Source organism: Neltuma alba, unplaced genomic scaffold (assembly GCF_004799145.2).
Source record: "Neltuma alba isolate B1F8T4 unplaced genomic scaffold, ASM479914v2 tig00002658_pilon, whole genome shotgun sequence".
NCBI classification, from domain to species: Eukaryota; Viridiplantae; Streptophyta; class Magnoliopsida; order Fabales; family Fabaceae; genus Neltuma; species Neltuma alba.
The window spans coordinates 1-22,406 of record NW_021632956.1 but is presented as its reverse complement, the minus strand read 5'-3'; the positions used below and the strand labels follow the sequence as shown (position 1 = coordinate 22,406).

Here is a 22,406-nt window from a genome sequence, read left to right as displayed (position 1 = left end):
AACTACACCGATTAAAAACTTAAACTAACCCAATGCAATCAATTAAACCCAAAACAATCGGTCAAAAACCTCAGTTCCATCATAACTCAGAAAAACCTAGAGTTCCACTAAAAATCCTCAGAAATTCCAAGTAATTCTAAGAAAGAAAGAAGATTAGAGGTTAAAATCACTTACTTGAGGTAATGGATCCTTAGAAATGTCTTTCTCAAGCCTCCTCCACGAAACCCTAGCAGAGCTTCTCTCTCCTCCTTCAGATTTTCCAATTTTCGCACATCTGAACCCTCCAGCGATTATATAGAATCGCGACCTTTCGCCGCGGCAAACTCCATATTCGCCGCGGCGAACTAATCCCGAGAGGGATTACTCGCCTGAAAAACCGATTTCGCCGCGGCGAACTCCAAACTTCGCCGCGGCGAAAGCTTCCCGAGAGGAAACTCTCGCTCGCCCAGAAGAACTTCGCCGCGGCGTGCCCTTACCTTCGCCGCGGCGAAACCTTCCCGAAAGGGAAGCCTCGCTCACCTGAGTAACTTCGCCGCGGCGTCCCCTAGACTTCGCCGCGGCCAAACCTTCCCGAGAAGACACTCCCCTCTGAAACCCCCGGTTCGCCGCGGCGAACATACCCTGAGAGGGGTACGTTCACCTATGCCTCCAACCAACCTCAAATCCAACCTAAACACCAAGATCAAGATTAAATCACTAATCTATCCTCAAAATCAACCCAAAAGAGGCTATTAAAACCCGATAAGACTTAGGATGTTACAGTTTTGGTCCTAAATATAAGACCCATTTATCATATTTATCAATTTTCTCTAAATTATCTCTATGGATACTCCTTCAACCATAATCAAGTAGAAGAGGGAGATGGGGTATTAAGAAAGATGATTATGGTATTTTAGGAAAAACGTGTCATATTTCTTATAATTAACTAACTTACCTAACTTCCTTAATCTAATCAAATTAGTTAAATGGGTCCTATATTAAGGATCGGAGGAGTATAACTTATAACAACACACTTGATTAACAAGGATATTCTAAGAAAAATAACACCTATTTATTACAAATAACTAACTTAACTTACTTCTTTAATCTTCTCAAATTAGTCAACTAGCTTTTATAATTAGGACTGGAAATAGTAACTCTATTAACACTGTAATTACTAATGAACTAAAGCTCGCTTAAAAAAAACCTAATGAACTGAAAATACGTTTTATAAAATTAAAAATAAAACTGAAATTTGATATAAATTTAGGGAGTGCATCTTATATCTTAGCTACTTGGAAAAAATTTTTATAAATAAATCTCCTTAAAACTATTTTCCTCCGTCTATATAAAACTTATATATGAAGTTCCTTTTACCAGAATTATTCGTTTTTTCTCATAAACATTTATTAAATTTGTTATCTTATCAAAATAACAGAACTGTATTTTCATGGTTGTATCCATTACTATTTTCTTTTAAACTGTTCCCCCCGGGGGCCCAGCGAGCATGACTCTATTTTAGCCTGAAATAAAAATATAAAAATAAAGTCACATAAGTCAAGCATTTCTTTTTTATTTTTTAAAAATGTATTTTAAATTTTATGATTTTCTCTCTTTCTTTGTTCTCCTGCTGCTTGTTTGGTGCTCCTAAAAATACTCGCGTCTTGTATTATTAAACTCACGCTCAGGCGATTCCAGCGGAGGGTTCGCTCGCTTCGGGGTTCGGGCTCATCTACAGTAGAACTCGCCCTTACTTCGCTTCACTAGTTCACTGTAAAAAAGAGTGGCGATGCAAAAAGGGCAAAGGCGAAAAACGAAAAAAGGGGCAAAACAGTGAGGCAAGGTGGAGGTAAAAACTCATCATTTTCTTCTGCCCTATTTTCCCTCCCACTCGTCCCGCTGCGATCATATTTGTTTTCTGAGAAAGAGAAACTTCTAGACTTCTGCAATGCATGTTACATTTCTGGGGTCTTTTGATTCTGATGTCAATTTTTCTCACCCAGGAGTTTGCCTCGCCTATGGAGAGAGTTGGCTTCTGAAGCGTCACTCGCTTAGCCCTGCAAAAGGTTTCGTTGACCATTTTTGCGCACATTTCCCCACATTTAACTTTCTCATTCTCCCCGAGCAGCAAACAAGTTTTTGAAGACTGAGTAATTTTAGTTTGTCGTTTTTGCCACTCTTTCCTATATTTCTTCAATAGATGAAAGGCACTGGTTTTCAAGATTCTTAGTTTTTACTCAGTGAGTTAGGGCGCTTGTGGGTTTCAAAACTAGTCTTTGATTTTTCTTTTTCCCGTGGGTTTGGGTGGTGCATTCAATATTCATGTCTTGGCCGGGAAAATCAATGTTCCGGTTCGTACATATTTTCACGTTCTCTACCCTGAGCTATACTGGACGGCTGTGCTCGTTTGCTTCTAAGTATGGCTGTTTTCAGCTGTCCTTGCGGTTTACTTTCTACTAATTGGCGAAGTCTCTGTTATTCCCTTCATGCCAAGATTCTATGAATAAATCTATGTTTTGGAGTTGAAATATTCTTGTGAACTGAACTCAGAAAGGGAAACTCAGTATCGATTGCCGTAGCAAGCAAATGATACACATAGCTTGCTGACTTGCAGTTGACATGGGTTCCTTATAAAGTTCCCAGACCTCTAGCAGCACATGCCTGTTATTAAATTCATTTTAATTAAAACCTAGAACTGAAATTATACTTGGTGCAGAAGGACTGAGACAGAGTAACTGAAACGTGTTAACTGATGAGACTAGAAATACATGCCTATTGTAAGGCAGGCTTCACTGCCTTGTTGCGCTGACTTCCGTACTTGAACACGTGATATCACATCAGTTACATTCTGACGCAATACCCCAAGTTCACTTGATAGCGATGTCTAGCCTTAACTAGTTGCATCTGTCTTGACTATGATTTGCCTGATTACAAAAAATTGATAAATTCATGCATGGCTTTCCTGCATTCTGCTGTAAGTTTGAAACTTTCCAGAAAAATTTTCTTTGCACTAGCAAGATACTGAAGAACCATTATCGATTTCCCATTTCAGGAAGCTGCGAATTGTTTTAGGGTTCACATTTGTGAAACATTTTTCAATTGAGAGCCTGTAGCGGAGATAATTGCTTGCTGATAAAAAATGGCACCCAACCCTAGGGTGACTGCAGCCTATCGTGCAATGACTGTTCTTGGCATTAAGGAAGTTAAAGTTAAACCAGTATTGAAGCAACTTCTCAAACTGTATGATAAGAACTGGGAACTTATCGAACAAGAGAACTATAGAGCTCTTGCAGATGCTATATTTGAGCAGGAGGAAAAAGAGGTGAACATTCCACATCATCTGTTGAATTTTTTTTTTTTTTGGTTTCTTTCTTCTCTTCCAATGCTCTAATATGCTGCTTGGTATTGTTTGATAGTTGCAGGGAAAGAGGAAAAAAAACCAGGACAATGATGTATGTGTTATGTAACACTTGCCATTATGCATCACTTTTTTGATCTAACATCTATGGCTGTTTAAATGTGTGCTGGCTTGTCAAATAATCAGGAAGGAGAGATGGAGGATGAAGAAGCTCAGATGCAAGATGAATCAGTGCGACCTTTGAAGAGGTTACGTTTAAGAGGCCAAGAGAATCAGGCTTCACAACCTCTGAGTATTTGCGGAACCAGTTCAGCTGCCTCCCCATCTAAAATACCTAAAGTAGAAGATGATAAAGTGCCTGAAAGATGTTCCCACCAGCAGCCTCAATACAAGGCAATGTCGCCTCAGTCCAATAAAAGTGCAGAGACTGAAGTTCGCCCTGCCCCGGTGCGAGATAGCATTGTTAACAAGGGAAAGCAACCTTTATCACCTCAAGCTGCTCCTGGAGGAAGAAGATTTGGATCCGAAAGAGCATCTCCATCAGTGCCATGTAAAGAACCTACAGCTGAACGGAGAATTGTGCCGCTACAGAAAGACCAGTTGCCCTATACTTATGCATTAATCAAGCCCAAAGATGAGCCTATAGATGAACTGGTAGATTATGATGCTCCTATTGCAGCAATTCTTCCTGGTATTTTACTGATTTTTCCCTTGCGTGAATTTTCTTGATTTCTGGAACCATTTGCTTATGATAGCATGGCTTCCCTTAGGTAGTTTTTACTTAGTCTGGTGAATTTTGTCATATTTGGTGATGCATGTTGTTCATTCATTGGGACTGCAACCATTTAACTGAGAGTCTGAAACACGGCTAAATGAACTTGTTAAGGGTGTAGACCAGATCGGAATACACTTTAAGGGAGGGAGGCTTGATTCTTCAGCACTTAAAAGAAGATATAAGTTGATTTGCAAAATTTATTTAACCATTTAACCATTTTAGTTGACGGGACCTTTTATTTTTCTTATTCTTCTTCTTTGAACTGGCAGCATAAGTCACTTTGATTTCACTAATTGGATCGGATGGTCGTCATTTGAGTGATGGTAGTGGTCACTGGAGACCATTGTAGGCTTCCTTATGCATTTTCCTGTGGATTGAAATTGGTTGGGGACCTTAGTAGTCTTTAGCTTTTAATATTGAACTGATAAATTTCTTCCACACCATGATTTTTTTCCTTTGATGCTGTGTTGTCAACTTACAATCACCTTCATGATGATGGCTTTTTAAAAAGTTTGGTTTTGAATTTGTTCTCCTTCACAAGAACTGCCTGGTGGAAGAGACCCTCCGATGCAGCATGATCCAACTAGAAAACAAGACAGGAATGGTTCTTTAATGTCAAAATGTGGAGATGATGGTAGAGGCAAAGGTATTCGGGATTCATCAGATGAAGCGAACCATGAGGTTGCAACAAACCAAGAATGTTCTACTATAGAGATAGCCTCCTCAACATCAGGAGAGGTAAAAATTACTATGAGCTGCAGCTCAGCTCCTGGGAGATCAGAATTTCGTTTGCCTAGTCGAGATCAACTTTTAAAAATGATGGAGGATAAATGTCTGCAATCATATAATATCACTGACCCAAATTTTTCTATCACGAAACTGTTGAGAGATATGTGTGACTGCGTGTTGGAATTCAGAACTGATTCAAATGATGACTCACAGGAGGGATCTGAAATGATGACATCAAGTCTTGTATTGAAGGAATCGCAAGCACGTGATGCTCTGAATATCAGAGGCAATACAGAAGATTTAGGAATGCATGCTGGCACGTCAAATGGATCAATCAACATTCAGTCTTCTTCTGCACTGGTTGCATCTCGCATTTCCACTTCTCCCCCGCTTTTGAGTGGTATGAATGGTGCTATACCAGTCACCAATAAGGCCGGAAGTGATTTTCCAGAGTGTGGTGATGGAAAAGGGCTGGAGGATCCTACATCTCCACATTTAGGTAGTTTGGTTGTTGTTCAACAGCATCAGCTTACTCCCGATGATCTAAGGTCTCTTCATGGTGCTGAAGACCTTTCAAAAGGAGAAGAAAATCTTAGAATTCCATGGGTGAATGAAATAACTAATGATTTCCCTCCACCTTTTCACTATCTGCACCAAAGCATTGGTTTCAGAGATGCTTATGTTAACTGGTGTCTTTCAAACATAAAGTGTGAGGATTACTGTTCAACTTGTTTGGGCGATTGTCTTCTGTCCCCAGCGTCTTGTGTTTGTGCAAATAAAACTGAGGGTGGATATGCATACACGTCTGAAGGGCTACTGAAGGAAAAGTTCTTGGAAGAGTGTATTACCATTAGCCGCAACCCTCAACAACATCAGTTCTATTGTAGAACCTGCCCTCTTGAAAGAGCAAAGAATGATGATTGTTTAGAACCATGCAAAGGACACTTAAAGAGAAAGTTTATCAAAGAATGTTGGGTGAAATGTGGCTGTGTGAAACAATGCGGCAATAGGGTTGTCCAACGAGGAATCACTTTCCAATTGCAGGTGGGGGGCTTAAGTAATCTTAAACAAGTGCTGATTTAATTGTTGTTTTTTTTATTTTGCAGAATAGTGCTTCTAGCTGCCACACATGTATTTTCTTCTGCTTTGACATGACATTAATTGATCGGTTTTTCTTAAATGCATATGAACTTATACATCTTTTCTCTCAATCTTTTGCACTCTAGGTGTTTTTCACTTCAGAAGGAAAAGGATGGGGTCTTCGTACCTTAGAGGAGCTGCCAAAAGGTGCATTTGTGTGTGAATTTGTGGGAGAAATATTAACTCTCAAAGAGTTGCACGAGAGAAACATGCAGTGTGCCCAAAATGGAACATACACATATCCAGTTCTATTAGATGCAGATTGGGATTCAGGGGTTATAACTGATAAAGAAGCTCTTTGCTTGGACGCGGCATCTTATGGGAATATTGCTAGGTTTATAAATCACAGGTACTAAAATTCTAGTTTTAAATGCTTGCAAGGATTCGTATATTTCTGTTCCTTTTGTGAGAGTTTTCTTCTGATGGTGTGATTTATGTGCTTTTAGCTTGCCTTTTCTTATAGTTTCATTCTTCTCTTTCACTAATTATTCTATGCTGAATAGGATGATTCAAAGATAGAGGGTAATTTCCTTCTGGCTCATAAAATGTCATGAAAAGGTTTACATTGTTTTAGACAAATAACACTAGTTGCTTCTAGTTTCTACTATATATTTTTAGGAAAGGAGACTGATCTTTTGATTATTGAAGATGGACAAAATTCAGAAAGAAGTTGTTTGGTTATGAATGGATTAGAAAGATTATTATTTACCTAAACATCATGGGAAGACTGAGGTTCTTTCATTCTCTGTGCCCTAAGGTGATGATCAACTTGTGATAGAGTGATTCCACAAACCTTGGCCCATTTTTTATGTGATAAATTAATTTCATCTGCCCAGATGTTTGGATGCAAACCTGATCGAAATCCCAGTTGAAGTTGAAACCTCGGATCATCACTACTTTCATGTAAGAAATTAAACCCTGGATTCTTCATCTGTGTCAGCTCTGTTGGTATGACAATCTATAGATCATTTTGCCTGGTGATGCTTTTTTTTTTCTTTCCTTTTTTTTCTGTCAATTGTGCAGCTTGCTTTCTTCACATCCAGAAAAGTAGCTGCACTGGAAGAGCTTACTTGGGTAAGTAGTTTTGGTTTTATGGTGTGGTGTTTGGTGAGTTTCCCTTGGCCATGTGGATTGCTTCAATTTTATGTGGTTCTGTTACGTCTCTTCTCTCTAGTGTCAAGTAGAGCGTGAATGGCAACAGGTGATGCGGTTGAGATAATACGCTCTCCGTCCTTTTTAAAAGCAATCTTGGACTTTATCACATAGATAAAAAGTAAGTTAAAGACAATAAATAAGTAGAAATTGGAAGTTCTTTTTTAAAATATCCTCATTTATGAAAGAGAGAGAGCATAAAAAAGAGAATAAGAAAATTATGATAAAGAGAATTATAAAAGAGAGAAAATGTAGATGGAGAGAGATAATGGTTTGGGAAATGAGATAATAAATATATCGGGTATTAAAATAAGTAATTAATGGGGGCAAAATGAGAAATCTGCTACAAAAATTTAAGCAAAATAGGAAATCTGCTACAAAAATTTAAGACAACTTGTAAATGTTGCTTATATTAAGGGACAAGAAAGGTATAGTAGTTGTTGCTTATAAATAGGGACGGAGGGATTATTGAATAAATCATGATTGAAATAAAGTTTTAGGCTTGAATACACGTGTGGCTACTTTTCATGGAAATTTTCGTTTGGTTCCTCAACTTCATTTGCAGGCAATGTTGCTACTTAGCAGTTTTGTGGTTGATCAATTTATGCAACTCTTCCTATTTTCTAATTGATCCTGGTTAATAGTCCGTTCTTAATAATGAGATGGACTTGGTGTGTCTGCAGGATTATGGCATTGACTTTGATGACAATGAGGGTCCTGTTAAGCCATTCTCTTGCAGATGTGGCAGCAAGTTCTGCAGGAAGATGAAGCGATCAACTAGTAAGCACCCCACCCCCCAAAATTTTTTTTTTTTAACGTAGCATTACTGGCCCCTTTCAAGGAAATTGTCAATTACAATTTCACGTTAACTTCTAACTTTATTTTCTCCTTCACGAGCTTAGCTTTGCTTCTAGACTTTATTTCCTGAAAGCGTTCTAGACAATATCACATAAGCTTTGCAAATATTGACCAAGCTAAACTACATTCAGGATTCAGAGGATGGCCTTGATGTATGTGGATTGAATTGGTTTAGCTGCAATCCCAAGATGAAAACATGCCAATCTTTACAGGACTACGTATATTGCTACTCGCTTTATGAGACAAGACCATGAATGTGGATGGAAGAATTAATTATGCTTTTCTACTATGAATACGTTTGCCCCATTAGTTGGTCTCGATGCTTGTGGTACTCACTAGTAATTGATAAGCCCATGGATGCTCCTAATGATTGTGATGTTCGCTTTCATGACTTCCTGCAAGTATGATGCTAGTAATTCTTTTTTGCCATTTTCATGTTGCAGGGTCCAATAGATCTGCTTCTGTTGCATGATGATAGCTGTGCCCCAAAAACTAATATCGACGTCTCACTCTTGCCCACCGCGAATAGGAACAGACTCGATCTAATGAATCGGGCTTGTTTCTCTTTTGACGTTGGAGGTTGGGCAACAGTTGCAGTGTACAATGTTTTTTAAGAGTCTATCGTTGCTTTCAAGAACAGTGTGTCGTTGTTTTGTTACCGGACCATCCAGCAGCAGGGGGCTGGTTTCTCAGTAGAGGATTGTTCTGTAAACTGTTATTCGATGTTGCGCCTAATGCATGGCAGACCTCAGAAAGCCCTTTGGCCATTTCTGTAGTTAAGTTGAAAAGAAATGATCATGCACATGTTAAGCAAATCTATTATTTCCGAGGGGGTGAAACAGTTGAGGAACGCTGCCTCTATCGACGCAATTCTAAGACTCAATGTTTTTTGGTTGATGCATGTCATTTTTTATGCAAGGGTTGTGTAGGGACTAGCGGAGAGCAAACTTGAGTAACCAGAGTTGGGCAAACAGACAATAAGCGCAAGCGCATAGCATTAGGTAAAAGCGTGCTATACAGTTAACTTGAAGCCATAGATTACGCTATTCTTGTTTGGTTTTTATCTGACAAAAGCCGGCGTAGCCGATGACATTGATTCTCTGCCATGAGGACTGCAAAGAACTTCTGGATCATAACCCGAAGGCATAATTGGTCTGATGCTCCCTGGATTGAGTGGGAAAAGCATTTTGTAATAACCATCCATTGTTTCAGTGAAATTGCAGGTTTCTGCCACCTTCGGTATCTGGGGGTGTCACCAACATTCATTAAAAATCTGAGTAGATGAAGGTTTGACAGAAAACGGAGAAACCGGGTTTTCATTACGTACCTGATAAATGTCACGCATGTAGGCGTGCAGGTTGGGATACTCAATGAGCTTCCTCTTGGTGCACTTGAAAATCCCGTTATACACAAGATCAAACCGAATTAGAGTAGTAAAAAGGCATACATCCACAAGGGTGAGCGCGTCTCCACACAAGTATCGCGAACCACCCAAGTGCTTTTCCAACACGTCCAGCGTCTTGAACAACTCATTCACTGCTTTGTCATATGATTCCTGGCTCTGCGCAAACCCACACCTGCAAATGCAATGACCAACATATCAATTTGATCAACCAAGCTAAACCACTATTTTACTAATTGCCCTCTCAGCATTACATTACCTATACACCCCATTATTCACATTTGGATATATTATCTGGTACCATTCCTGAATCTTTCCCCTCAATTCAGGGGGCGAAAGATCCAAAGTTGGATTGCTAGCCACCTCGTTTAACTCCGAATTGAATAGCTCAATAATATCATAGCTCTCATTGCATAAAACGTCCATTTTATCACCATCCCATAACATTGGCACGGTGGATCTTCCATCATACCCACCGCTTCTCAGCCTATAAACTTCCTTCAACGTCTTGCACCCATTCGCCTTATCCAGAGTAGGATTAAGCTTATCCTTTTCCCCATCACGGAAATATTTGAATTCCCATGATCCGTCCACTCCTGGGGAAGCAACAGAGACTGGCACCGCCTCCTCCAAGCCCTTCAAGGCTCGGACTATGAGGGTTCGGTGGGCCCAGGGGCAGGGCAGTCCCACATAGAGGTGGAGGCGGGTTGGGCTTGAGACGGAGAGACGGGAGGCTCGGAACTTCGAAGCGGGTCTTGAATAGCCACCGGAGGGATCAGAAGGAGCCAGCTGGGACATCATGACCCGCCACGTGGAGTTCCAAGACGTACGGACGGTGGCGATGAGGAGACCTGGTGGGAGAGATTGGCCCCACAGGAGCTTCGTGAGTGAATTGATAATGGACGAATTTGAATTTGAAGGTTGAGGGGTTTGGTTGAGCGACATCACGGGCCGGATCCTGTTAGAGTAGAATCGGGTTGGTTTTCGTTTGGAAGGACGGAAGCTACCGTCACGCACGGTGGTCACCGGAGGGATGACCAGGTGATGAGGGAGAAAGGAACTGCCGGCCAGCATTCTCCGAGCGACTTCCCGAAGGATAGTGGGGTGGGCATCATAGCGCAGGAAAAAGAAAAAGGGGGTATTTTTGTCAAATTATTTTAAAACCGACCCGAATAAGTCCTGATGATACTGGGCTAGATTTAAAAATTTGGACCTACTATCATTGATTTTGTGAGCCCAGATCCATATTACCCCTAAACCCTAGTCATCGCCGCGAACGCGAAGACGGAGCCGTCAGATTGCTCATATAAACTCATTCTTTCCTATTGGTGGGAGTGGGTGAGAGCTTCGGCGAAGAACAATGTCGAAGAGAGGTATTGCTGATTGTGTCGTCTAGCTTAGATTCTGGGTTCAGAGATTGGTGATTTTTTTATGCTGACGGTTCGTTTGTTTTGACCAGGTCGCGGTGGATCGGCCGGGAACAAGTTCCGGATGTCACTGGGTCTGCCAGTGGCGGCGACTGTGAACTGCGCTGACAATACCGGAGCCAAGAACCTGTACATCATTTCAGTGAAGGGGATCAAGGGTCGCCTCAACCGTTTGCCTTCTGCTTGCGTGGGGGACATGGTCATGGCCACCGTCAAGAAGGGAAAACCTGATCTCAGAAAGAAGGTCTTGCCTGCTGTCATTGTTCGCCAGCGCAAACCATGGCGCAGAAAGGATGGCGTCTATATGTACTTCGAAGGTCATTCTCTTTCTTAATTACTGGGAAGAGCATCTTCCATCCTGTCGCTGTTTACATGTTTTTCATTCCATGTATGATGTTCCGTTATGCTTTGTTGTCTGTCCATGTGTTTGTGTAGACTGTGTGATTTTCATGTCGTTATATTTAATTTAATTAGCAGACTGTTGTCAGTTTAATTAGCTTGTGAATACATACTGTATCTTGCTTGCTTATCGTCCCGGTGGAATAGATTTGGGGAAGTGTTCCTAGGATTTTAAGTGGTGATGTCAATGAGACAATAACGAACTGACAAAGTGACAATAGTCAAATGTATGTATAAAAGAAGAAAAATGTTACCTGTTTAAGACATCTTTCGTTTGTTTGTATAAATGTTATTTCTCAGAGCACCGATTTTGGGTTTTCGGTCATACACATTGCCGATTGTATGTTGCGGTTTAGAAATTTCTGTTTCAGTTTTCTTTGCTGAACGATGATCAGGTCTAATCTAATTTATCTCGACATTACTGGACCGGACATGCCTTTTTGAGGGTGAATAATTTCGTCTCTTTGCTTTTTTTTTTTTTTTGGTTGCTTCTAGTAATACCAAGTGGCCACTCCACTAGTTGGTCATCCACAATTAGAAGCATATAGCAAAGAAAATGCCAGTTTTAAACAGCATGATGTTTATTTCTTGCATTGTGTTACCTGTCTCCTGGTACATGTCGTTTTACTCCTCCCTTGATCTCCTGCTATGGCTAATTTCGATCCTTTAATGTCTGTTTTTATGCTGAAATGGGACAGTTTAATTAGATGTTTCAAGTTGTAAGTAAGAAAATGGGAAGTAGTTGTCAAGTCGATTACACAGGCCCTTTCTTCTCTGTGTGGCGGGGAAGTGGGAGTTGAAGTAAACCATGGATGTGTATGGGAAGTCCTAATGCTTGTCGTGTGTGTGTGTGTATCTCGACCCATTATCGTTCCTTATGTTTGACCTGGATTACAATTTTTTGCTCTCATGTTAGGGAACAACTGGTGACTTCTAGTTTTGCTTTATGCAGATAATGCCGGTGTCATTGTTAATCCCAAGGGTGAAATGAAAGGTAATTTCTTGTTGAAGTTGAATTCTCGATTATTATGATCAATGCGGCTTTTCTTTCACACACACACACAACAATTTTATGAGGATAGATTTTAGTGTGCCGATGATGTCAATGGCTCGCATCTTTTATCTGGTGTTTATGTTGATTTCGACTGATTAATCTAATTGTTAATGTAGGTTCGGCCATTACCGGTCCGATTGGCAAGGAGTGTGCTGATCTCTGGCCAAGAATTGCAAGTGCTGCAAATGCAATTGTTTGAATTATGGAAGTAATATGACAGATTGTATTTTCTTGTAGGATTTTGAAGTCATTTGCGAGGTTTTGTTTACATTCAAAGTTCTACGGAAAGTAATTTAGTTGGTTTTCCTTTGTTACGTCAATCGTTGGTAAGAAATTAATTGGCAGCTGAGGAGTTGTTTTTATTGTTGCGATCTTGTCGCCTTTCCACAGTTTAACCTTGCGGCCTGCTTGGACGAGTTTGAATGCATGGATTTATTTGATTTTTTTGGTGCATGTCGATCGAGGCTTTATGGCGGATTGACCGTTTTACGAGGGGAGCGGCTGCCATTTATTTGTTTGTTTTAGATGACCCAAATGATTTCTTTGAACTCGGTTACTTTTATATAATTGAAAACTAAGGCATTAGGGCTCATGTATGATGTTCAACCGTCGTCTATCGAACATAAGAAAAAACTTTTTTTCCGATTTGATCTTAAGAATTTTATGGGGTTTTTTATGTCAGTTGGGCAACAGATTGCAATGTGGGTGAAATTTGGAATACAATTTTGTGGTCCAGCATTTGAGAGGAAAAAAGTAAGCCACACATTCAACAGCGAATTAGGAAATGTAAACATTCGATGTTGTCTTTTTATTTTCTTAAATATATTCTTCTCAATGTCTATTATACGGCATTTTGTCAAAAACAAAAAAGTCTATTATTACGATCTTAATTACATTTTAAAATCCATCTTTTTAATGGTCATTTTACAATTTAAATATATATTGAGGTCTTTTTACCCCCCATATTTTTGAACAAATTAATGACCAAGGTAGTACCTTTTGAGGGGGCAAATGTGGGTATATGTTGTGCTATTTCGAAAAAGGAAAATTATTTTGCAGGTATCTATTTTTTTTATTAATTATTAGTTTGGCATGTTTTCTGATGTGGGCTGTTGGGATTTGGGAACGAAAGCATTTAGTGATGGAGCACCTTTCGGCTTTTATGGAAGATCGAGTAACATCTCAGCTGACAGCTCTGGCCGGTAGCCACACAGCCTTGTCTAGAAAATTGAATGCCCTTATCTGCGGCTGAAATAACAACTGGAATCATAATCTAGCAGCAACTCCGATGGCCGCAACTAATAACCAGCAACAACATAAGTACATAACCCCATTTAGCGCCACTCGAGAGAAGTCTATCTCTTTGTTCATCCTCTGAGTTGGCCATGTTGGTTTTAATGTATGATGTAAACATCTTCGACTTTTACTTGTAACGCTGGCAAATGTGGCGTCTCCTCCTTTAACCACCTGGCAAACCTGCCGTTCCACTACGTCCCCATCTTAACCAATATCCCTCGTCCACCTCAACCAACAATTCTGTTTAACATTTCTCTGTGTAGCTTTATCTCACTCCGCTGTGACTTGTGTTTCAAAGATCCGAGTCATATATACACATGTCGCAGTTGACTCATCAATCCACTTTAACACCCCCCCTCCTTTCCCATTCGTTGAGGTATATTTGGCGAATACGTATCCACGGAAGTAGCGTGATCCTACAATAATCCCTTTTTCTTTTAAGATTTTCTCCGGCATGGATAAATTTTTGTAATAAATTGTTCCCAAATCCTTCTTCTTATGTACCTTTCGGTGGGTCTAAGCATGACAAGATCGGCCCTTTTATTGTGACTTTAAATCCATTTGGTGTCTTCGTCTTACACGTATCTTGCTTGCCATGAACTTTCCAGGCAGAAAAGCTAGTAGCAAGTTAATTCACTGAAACTGGTCGCTTTCTCTACTTTCAGGTACGGATTGCCCGCGTGTCACTTTTGTGTCGGAGACGACCTCATTCTAGTACTCCGTCGTCGTCGAAGCATCATGGAAAGTTCCCTAAATTTTAGAGTTATAAAGACAAGACAATCACAAAAATGAAAGACGAAACTTTAGACTTCCAAAAAGGGCTCATGAAAATCTCAAGCGTTTGGCCTAGTAGTAAAGACGATTATATATGCGATGTGATTACGTATAGTATCATTCCCAGTTTGAATTCTTAGTGGTGGGAATAATAAGTTAATCAAATGAAGTGGCCTGGGCACAAATAGTTTTAGACGCCACTTGACTATACCATGCAAGAATAGAAAAAAAAAAACAGTGAACTAATGATGTTACATCACTAATTTCTATACGCTCCATGGTGGGGTCATCAATGGTGGCGTGGAATGCACTATCCTTAGTATCATGAAACTATTCATGATAATGTTTCTTGTCTTCCACAAATCAGAAAGTGACATCGGAAAGAAATTTCCTTGCCTGCTCTTTATAGTGGACAGACGCTTGAAATCTTCACTTTCACTCTTTCCTCTGGTCTTGCCCCTTATGATGATTCTGCACTTTCTGTACCGATACTAAATCCTCCAGTTCTCTAGTCTCTACATAGATAGATAGATAGATAGCTCTCAGATCTCAAAACAATGGAAGTGTCAAGGTTTTCCAGGTTTCAGAAGAAGGTGGTGGCTAGCTCGTCGTCGGTGACACTTGGTAGTGTTCTAAGAAGGGCCTCACTTAGCTGTTGTCCAGGATCAAGCTTTCTGAGACAGATGGTGTGTAAGTTGAAGGGTCGATGGAATAAAGCTTTGGGGTGGCAAAGAAGAAGCCCACACCCACAGTACAGTTATGATCATCACAGTTATTGTCTTAACTTCGATGATGGTACTTTAAACGAAGAAAATTATTACTGATAATATCGCTTCGTTCAAAAGACTCTTTCTTTCTCCCTTCCCAAATGATGTATAGCTTGTTCTATAGTTTGATGCTATTTCTTGCTCTGTAAATTCCATCGTCATCATCGATCGTTTCTTACTGTTGATGGAATTTTATGTAAACCCGGAAAGCTGTTTTCTTTCTTCGTGGGAAGAAAGCAAAGGACTCACTAGAGTTCTTACATTTAATGCTTTATATCTTCATCTGTCAGTCCTTGAAACGAAGGCTTGTATCAACTAAACGGATCAAAAAGACTTGGAATTCATGATATGAGATCCGTTTTTTCTTCACTTTCTTTCGCTGTTTTTCAGAAAGGAATGTTGGAATAACCGTGTTTGTGTTTTCTTCTTCTTGTTGTTTTTTTTTTTAGCAGAAAACGATGCCTAAGCCCAAAATAAAACGAATGCCGGAATTTTAATTTCGAAGATAATAAATTTGATCTGCCATTTGATCTGTTGTTGATGTTGACTCATGCGGCGTGTAAAGTAATATTACCTCGGGTTCTAATTATAAGAGTTGATTGATTAATTTGAGGATATTAAAAAAAAGTTAAATTAGTTATTTGTAATAAATAGGTGTTGTTTTTTTTAAATATCCTTACTAATTAAATGTTTACTTTGAAAAAATACATGAATATAAAAGATAAAATAGAATGGGGCTTTATATTGAAAACTAAAATAAAAGTTAAATGAGGTCTTATATTAAAGATTGGAGGTAGTAACATTTATGGTGTTTGATTTGGCGTTGAATGTGGTTTTCAACCATGAAAACAAACGTGTTTTAAATTTGATAACGGTTTGGATCTGAGAGTGGTTGTAAAGGAATTAATTAAAATAAGAAAATGGAACGGAATTAGTGTATCTTTAATAAATTACTTTGGCCTATAAATTAAACAAATTGAAATACTTATATATGCATTAAATTAATTAATAAGCTAACTGAATGAAAAGCCAGACAACGCATTCCATAGCATCCTTCAAGGCATGACCATGTTTTACTGGAGCTTGCGTGATTAGTTTGCTTATAATAATTTAGATAAGAACAAAAATTTTTTTTTAAAGTGTATAATGTTGGTGTATTATTTGTGACAATGATATGACAATTTTAAATATTATAAATGTGTTTTCTAGGAGCTATGCAAGTGTCATATTAGTTAGAAGGGTTATTTAAATAAAAATCAAATCATAATTTTAAAAATAATTTTACGATATATGAAATAAATATGTAAAAAAAACTTTGTTTCGATTGATTTGAAAACAATTAGATGCTGCTTTGCACTAAAAATTTGAAATTTTCTATAGCTAGCTAAATATAAAAGCAATTAATTCATTAATATCTAATCATTATATATTATATTTTTCATTTTTCATAAAAATATTTTTTTCTTCAAGCCATGTTTCTTTTTCTGGGACGCTTCTAAAATTAGATGGCTTTTATAAAAATATAGTGGCCTTTGAAATAAAATAAAGGCCAATTTGTTACTTCGTCCAGTAACATATTTCATAATATAATATATTTTTGTTTAAAATATTGATTTTTTTAATATCCTTAACTGACCATAAGATTTAATAACTAATTAACCAAACTCCTTTAATTAAATTTTTTTATTGAGGGTCTATTTTGGTATTGTTAAAAAAAAAAACTAATTCTAAATAGCTCTAGTAACTTATATAAAGTTTCTAATATAAGACCAGAAAGAACTAGCATTCATTATTTTTTTTAAAAAATCTCTCTGTTAAGGTGAAAACTAATTATCAAATTTAATTAGGGTGAAAAAGTTAAATAAATTATTTAATTATAACATATGTGATACAATTTTCTTAAAAAATCATGTACAATATTAAATTATATATAATATATAATACTACCTCCGATCCTAATTATAAGAGCTAATTGACTAATTTGAGGACATTAAGAAAAAAAGTTAAGTTAGTTATTTGTAATAAATAGATGTTATCTTTCCTAAAATGTCTTTGTTAATCAAATATATTGGTTAGAACTATCATTATTAGAAGGACGATATTATAAAAAATATATATAAATATGAGAGACAAAGTGGATTGGGGTCTTATACTTAGGATAAAAATAAAAGTCAAATAAGGTCTTATATGACGGAGGTAGTAGTTTATAAGTTAGTTAAGTTAATTTACAAAAATTTAAATATAATAAATAAAATTAAGTAAGACGTAAAATGGAGTTCATGAGATGTAAAATGGAGTTCATGACCTTTTACTTATAAAAAAAAAACAAGTTTTAATGTTATTAAACTAGAAGATAATTGGATAGTTCTTATATTTAAGGGTATACAAAAAGAAAGGCCCCTCCTCAACGGTGAAAACCAGAGGCGCACGTGCAGCCCATTTGATATTTTCACTGTTGCGCCAATCAGAAACATCTTTTAGGCGAACATAGGATGCACCAATCTCCCCCTCCACGTAATAGACGGACTATCCACGCGCTTAGGTGGCGCGTTCCCTAGCTACTTTTCCTTCCCTATCATAGGCCCCAAAGGGCAAAGATAACGCACTCGTCACCGTTCGCTTCTTTGTCTCGCCGGTGACGGAATCTAAAACCACACCCGCCTGTGTCTGCAGAATTAGCCCAACCTTCCCTCTCCAAACTCGTGGTCTTGATTCAATTCTCCACCTTTCTGCTCGAATTTCCCGAGCTTCCTGTGAACTTCTGGGGTAAGGATTTCGTTTTCCTAGTTTCGGGGCACACTACTTCCCTCGTTCAGAAGTTGAGGACATCTTCTCTGTTATTTGCCAATTACCCTTGTGGAGCTTTGCTTTGAATTGATGAATTCACGTCTTTCAGTGTGTATTGGGTCCAAATCGTGTTCGGATTCTTTTACTCATTGAGTGCTTGTTGATTTATTTTATCTGTAGGAATTCTGGTAATATGATTTATTGTTTGCGCGTACATCATTTCCAATATGATATCTGTCTGCATGCCTTGTATAGGCCTCTGGCCATGCACGTCGTGTGACGGTTTGATTATTGAGTATCGAGTGCTTTTAATCGGCACCTTATAATTATTAAAAGATGAGAAATATTTGATCATCTGCTTATGCATTAATTTCCATTTATTGGGACGATCCCTAGCTACTTCTGTAAATGACTCTTTTGTCTAACGTTGGAAATTGAGGCAGTTAAAACATGAGTGGTTTCGTTGATGCCTGTATGCTGCTTCTTGATTTTAAGTATTCCCTGAAAGTACACGAGAGCGTTGGGGAAAAAGCTGAAATTGGGTAAAAGAAGAGTATCGAAAACATTTCTTTTAGTATTTTACTATTCTTTGTTGGTTAAATAATGATTTTTGCAAGTTAAAATGATATTTACCATTTTCTTCGGAGAGAACCGATGATTTGTTAGGGGTTGTATGCAACTCTCCTACTTTTATGCATCTCTGCTGCTGAATATCACTGTTACTCGAATGCTTTGGATCGTAAGCCTATTAATACTTGTCGAGTTAATCTTCTTATCTCTGGCTGCAGTAAACGGTATCAACAGTCATATGGGTTTGCTTGGCAATTAAATGCTCGTATCTTAGTGACCTTAGGCAACATCTTTTGTGGATTCCGGCTTGAACTTTCTCAAGTCATTCAGATGAATAGTTATTGATGTGTACTTGGAACCGACAGGGTAACAGCAATATGATACTGTTACCCCCTATTAGGGTAGTTTTATCTCCTAGTGATGATACAAGAAGCAATTGGTTACAGTCATGCAAAGGTTTGTCACCTAGTTCTGATGTTTGGTATCTTTTAATACACCAATAGAACTGAAACAGAAAAGAATATTTTCTTAATGTTTGACTGAGATGTGTGATCAATAGCGACCTTGGTTCAAGATGTTGACGTTGTATTTGTTGTCCCTGCTCTAATTCTTAATTTCTCGAGCTCTTAAGGATTGGGCATGCTTTTTATTTGTCCTACTTTACCACGGGGTTTTATAGTCTTCATAAACTATATTATTGCAACTCAGTTGTTTTCTTTTGCTAATTTTTCTTATGCTGAAGAAGCCTTTCACGTGAAGATTGATGACAACTTGTTTGATGGGGTCTTTGAGAAGAAAAAACAATTTGTGTAGCATTTTTTGGTGAGTATTGCCACCACAGGGAATTAGAAGTCAAAATGTCTATTAGTTGTTTGAGTAACTGATATTTCATCTTTTCTTTCAACTATATAGAAAAATAATGGAAGCACGCCCTGCTTTTTCCATTGAAAGATCAAGTGCAAAGCAACTCAGTAGCATGGGAATGTCTGGAGCACTGTCTTCGTCTCTGCCTGTCCACCCAACACCCATAGAAGAGACATATTCCAAGTTACCTGATTCTCAGCAGGTTTTTGTGGAAAAAGAGCACTCGGAAAGACCTGTCGCTCACTCAAGTCATTTAAATTCCAGCGGAGCAGTTGGGCACATGTTTTCATCATCCCCTGGATATTCTACTGATCTTCATCACTCATCCCTTTCACCTCATGGAAAACACTCAAGAAATTCGCATTTTATTTCACAGTCTTCGAGTAACATGGCATCACTGCCATTGACATATTCTTCAAGTACCGGACCACTGCCTTCTACAACATCAACTTGTTATTCCAAAGAAAGTAATGGGTCGTGGGCTTTAGATTCCTTCCCAAACATTCTTGATTTTCCTGTACATACTTCCATTAAGGATAGTCAAGTAGAAGGCAGTGCCTGCAATATGATGGCACCTGATGAGTATGGTAAAAGAAATGACTGGCAGGAGTGGGCTGATCAACTGATCAATGATGATGATGCATTGGCTTCTAACTGGAACGACATTCTTGTTGACCCCAGCATTCATGATCCTGAACCAAAGGTGAAGTTTCCCATAACTCAAAGCAATGTCAGATTGCTAAGTTTTTTATTATGATTATTAGTTTTCTTAGAGGAATGCATATTTTGTTGCTTTAGGTGTCATGCCAGAATTCAAAATCATCTTCACAATTGCCAGGGCAGCAGTCTCAAGGTCGCCAGCAACTTTCAGCTTCGTTGGGCGAAAAACATGCTAGTGCTCCACCCTCTTCCTCAGCAAATTCTGCTTCTGCCAAGCCACGAATGCGTTGGACACCAGAGCTTCATGAGGCCTTTGTGGAGGCTGTCAGCCAACTTGGTGGGAGTGAAAGTATGTTCTTTCTCCCTTTTACTAAGTCCCTGTCCTTGGGTTAGTTATGAAACTTCTGCCCTAAGAATTTTTTAATGGCTTGCTTTCTGTATCTCACAGGAGCAACCCCTAAGGGTGTGCTGAAGCTTATGAAAGTTGAAGGCTTAACAATATATCATGTTAAAAGCCACTTGCAGGTATGTTTTCTTTACTTTAACTGTGTAGGTTTATTTGCCAGCATCTACTTTTACTGAGGCAGATCTTGACATGAAATGCAGAAATATAGGACAGCTAGATATAGACCGGATTCATCTGAAGGTAAATAAGATATGCATTGTAGTGAATTGACCTACATGTATGAGGATATTATTTATATATTGTATGCGGATTGATTGCTTTTACTGCTGCTGCTGCTGCTGCAGCAATTTACTGCTTTTTCTTGTGTACATGATGTCAGACTTGGTTTTAAATGATCTTTCATTGGGTTATCAGGGATTCTTTCCTGTACAGTGCATAATTTAGTCATGGAGTTGCTAAATATAATTTATCAAAATGCATCAGAAGCTATGCTGCACAGATTAATATAGGACTGTTGCATACAGTATGGTATGGGGATATGAGAGCTTTTCTGAAGATATTGGCTGTACAGGTGCTAGAGCATTTAGATCAAATAAAAATTTTACTGTGGGAATGTACAAAATAGGATAAAGTTGTTTATTAGTACATTCATTCTAAAAAGCAACAATGCACTTTAATAAATTAAATGCTTTGGCTTGTTGCAATGGCCATTTTCGCTTTCTCTATATCTGAAATGATTAAAGCAAAGCAAAGTAAAATGGAACAATTTGAGCACATAAATCCATATGCCTATACCTGTGCTGGGTATTAGTTTATGTGATATGAAATAGAAAAGAACTGCAAATTAAGGAGTCCTCTCCCCATTCAAATCATCCTTCCTTTTCTAGTGGCATGCGTACATGTTCTGGAAACTAAAAAATGACCGTGTCATTTACTGCTGTTTTTTGTCAACTCTTTAATTGTTCAAGTTATGCATATGATGTATGAATGTAAAGTGATGCTGCTTCTCTTGGTAGTCAGTTAAGTTAGGGTTTGTTAACTACTGTTGGCAGGATCCTCTGAGAAAAAGTTAACTCCAGTGGAAGAGATGACATCTCTAGACTTGAAAACGTAAGTAAACTATTTTCAGCTATTAAGTAACCTTTTCATCGATTCTATTGATCAATGAAAATTCCCAGACATAATGTCTTTCTCTAATTTGACATTGCTCACACAAGCATGGTAAAGGTGATCGTCTGATGGCTGAACATGCATGGATGAGGAAAATAACTCATACATGTATACATATGATAATTGTTATGCTCACTTTACTTGTGGTCTTGTGCATTGCTGGCAGTGGTATTGAGCTCACTGAAGCTTTGAGACTCCAGATGGAGGTTCAGAAGCGCCTGCATGAACAACTAGAGGTATGAAATTTGTTCTTCAGATTTTCTGATTTCTTCAAGTAAACTACATTCAAAACCTAGAAATGTGTGTTTCAAATTCTTTGTCGAATTGCCGTGACTATTGAAATTCATATTCAGTGTTATAGGGATCTAGGTTTTAATTGGGGAAGTGAACAGTTTTGAAGCTTAACACCCATTTTCCTTATGTTGGATGTGTCCTTTTTCATGGTCTGATGCCTCTTGCCCCTTTCCTCCTTTTGTTAGATTCAAAGGAATTTGCAGTTGCGGATTGAAGAACAAGGAAGGTGCCTCCAAATGATGTTTGAGCAGCAATGCAAATCTGGTGTCGAAAAGTTTAAGGCAGCATCATCTGCCATTGATGATCCCTCTGGAGTGTCATCAGATGCTATTAAAGATTCTTCTGCCAAAACTGAAGTGGATGTCTCCCAAGCGGGCCATTGCCAATCAGGAACTGAGCAAGATAATAGCAATGCCATAGTTGAAGAATGCTTACTGAAAGATGATGACAAGCATAATGCTCCTGAAAGTCACAGTTCTGATAGTCCTAAGCAACATGCGAGTGAAGATGATGTTTTAATGCTCAACCATCAAAGCGTCAAAGGA

At 38.4% G+C, this 22,406-nt stretch overlaps 4 protein-coding genes and 1 non-coding gene across 7 annotated transcripts; 4 read left to right on the top strand and 1 right to left on the bottom strand.

Annotated features, from left to right (window-relative positions):
• Positions 1 to 1,731: 1,731 nt before the first annotated feature.
• On the top strand, positions 1,732 to 8,861 carry LOC114734920 (probable inactive histone-lysine N-methyltransferase SUVR2). 3 transcript variants are annotated; one of them, XM_028922579.1, is made up of 14 exons: positions 1,732 to 1,828; positions 1,983 to 2,045; positions 2,696 to 2,761; positions 3,032 to 3,069; positions 3,117 to 3,301; positions 3,396 to 3,431; positions 3,524 to 4,028; positions 4,654 to 4,850; positions 5,055 to 5,885; positions 6,068 to 6,330; positions 6,818 to 6,884; positions 7,005 to 7,055; positions 7,817 to 7,913; positions 8,435 to 8,861. In XM_028922579.1, exons 3-14 carry the CDS (start codon positions 2,748 to 2,750, stop codon positions 8,461 to 8,463), a joined length of 2,313 nt encoding a protein of 770 aa, XP_028778412.1. In that variant the 5' UTR covers positions 1,732 to 1,828; positions 1,983 to 2,045; positions 2,696 to 2,747; the 3' UTR covers positions 8,464 to 8,861. The 3 variants fall into 3 exon arrangements, with proteins under 3 accessions (XP_028778412.1, XP_028778400.1, XP_028778407.1); XM_028922567.1 differs by lacking the exon at positions 2,696 to 2,761 and having other exon boundaries at positions 3,032 to 3,301; positions 4,654 to 5,885; XM_028922574.1 differs by lacking the exons at positions 1,983 to 2,045; positions 2,696 to 2,761 and having other exon boundaries at positions 1,766 to 1,828; positions 3,032 to 3,301; positions 4,654 to 5,885.
• Positions 8,862 to 8,944: 83 nt separating this feature from the next.
• On the bottom strand, positions 8,945 to 10,481 carry LOC114734951 (glutathionyl-hydroquinone reductase PcpF-like). Its single transcript, XM_028922601.1, has 3 exons — positions 9,653 to 10,481; positions 9,319 to 9,568; positions 8,945 to 9,234 (listed from the first exon to the last, which is right to left on the bottom strand). The coding sequence occupies exons 1-3, from the start codon at positions 10,465 to 10,467 to the stop codon at positions 9,052 to 9,054; spliced, it is 1,248 nt and encodes a 415-aa protein (XP_028778434.1). The 5' UTR covers positions 10,468 to 10,481; the 3' UTR covers positions 8,945 to 9,051.
• A 180-nt stretch (positions 10,482 to 10,661) lies between these two features.
• LOC114734969 (60S ribosomal protein L23) lies at positions 10,662 to 12,647 on the top strand. The gene is made up of 4 exons (XM_028922622.1): positions 10,662 to 10,766; positions 10,853 to 11,137; positions 12,172 to 12,213; positions 12,390 to 12,647. Exons 1-4 carry the CDS (start codon positions 10,754 to 10,756, stop codon positions 12,470 to 12,472), a joined length of 423 nt encoding a protein of 140 aa, XP_028778455.1. The 5' UTR covers positions 10,662 to 10,753; the 3' UTR covers positions 12,473 to 12,647.
• LOC114734997 (small nucleolar RNA snoR137) lies at positions 11,704 to 11,839 on the top strand. Its single transcript, XR_003739228.1, has one exon. It is a non-coding gene; the product is annotated as a small nucleolar RNA snoR137 (small nucleolar RNA).
• Positions 12,648 to 17,699: 5,052 nt separating the features above from the next.
• On the top strand, positions 17,700 to 22,399 carry LOC114734941 (protein PHOSPHATE STARVATION RESPONSE 1-like; the record flags this gene model as incomplete). The annotated part of the gene is given in 10 exon segments (XM_028922590.1): positions 17,700 to 17,876; positions 19,210 to 19,289; positions 19,380 to 20,034; positions 20,130 to 20,340; positions 20,440 to 20,516; positions 20,598 to 20,637; positions 21,450 to 21,507; positions 21,734 to 21,803; positions 22,047 to 22,376; positions 22,379 to 22,399. Coding segments are annotated over 8 exon segments (1,455 nt in total), but the record flags the coding sequence as incomplete, so codon positions are not given.
• Positions 22,400 to 22,406: the final 7 nt, after the last annotated feature.

What these genes read in the sequence shown, in the direction of transcription:
- LOC114734969 (XM_028922622.1), top strand. An exon ending in CGTCTATATGTACTTCGAAG is followed by an intron (nt 11,138 to 12,171) that starts GTCATTCTCTTT and finishes TGCTTTATGCAG; the next exon opens with ATAATGCCGGTGTCATTGTT. An exon ending in TCCCAAGGGTGAAATGAAAG is followed by an intron (nt 12,214 to 12,389) that starts GTAATTTCTTGT and finishes TTGTTAATGTAG; the next exon opens with GTTCGGCCATTACCGGTCCG.
- LOC114734920 (XM_028922567.1), top strand. Translation starts at nt 3,119, where the DNA reads ATGGCACCCAACCCTAGGGTGACTGCAGCCTATCGTGCAATGACTGTT. An exon ending in TATTGCAGCAATTCTTCCTG is followed by an intron (nt 4,029 to 4,653) that starts GTATTTTACTGA and finishes CTCCTTCACAAG; the next exon opens with AACTGCCTGGTGGAAGAGAC. An exon ending in CACTGGAAGAGCTTACTTGG is followed by an intron (nt 7,056 to 7,816) that starts GTAAGTAGTTTT and finishes GTGTGTCTGCAG; the next exon opens with GATTATGGCATTGACTTTGA.
- LOC114734951 (XM_028922601.1), bottom strand. Translation starts at nt 10,467, where the DNA reads ATGCTGGCCGGCAGTTCCTTTCTCCCTCATCACCTGGTCATCCCTCCG. An exon ending in GTGAATAATGGGGTGTATAG is followed by an intron (nt 9,569 to 9,652) that starts GTAATGTAATGC and finishes TTGCATTTGCAG; the next exon opens with GTGTGGGTTTGCGCAGAGCC. An exon ending in ACATGCGTGACATTTATCAG is followed by an intron (nt 9,235 to 9,318) that starts GTACGTAATGAA and finishes TGACACCCCCAG; the next exon opens with ATACCGAAGGTGGCAGAAAC.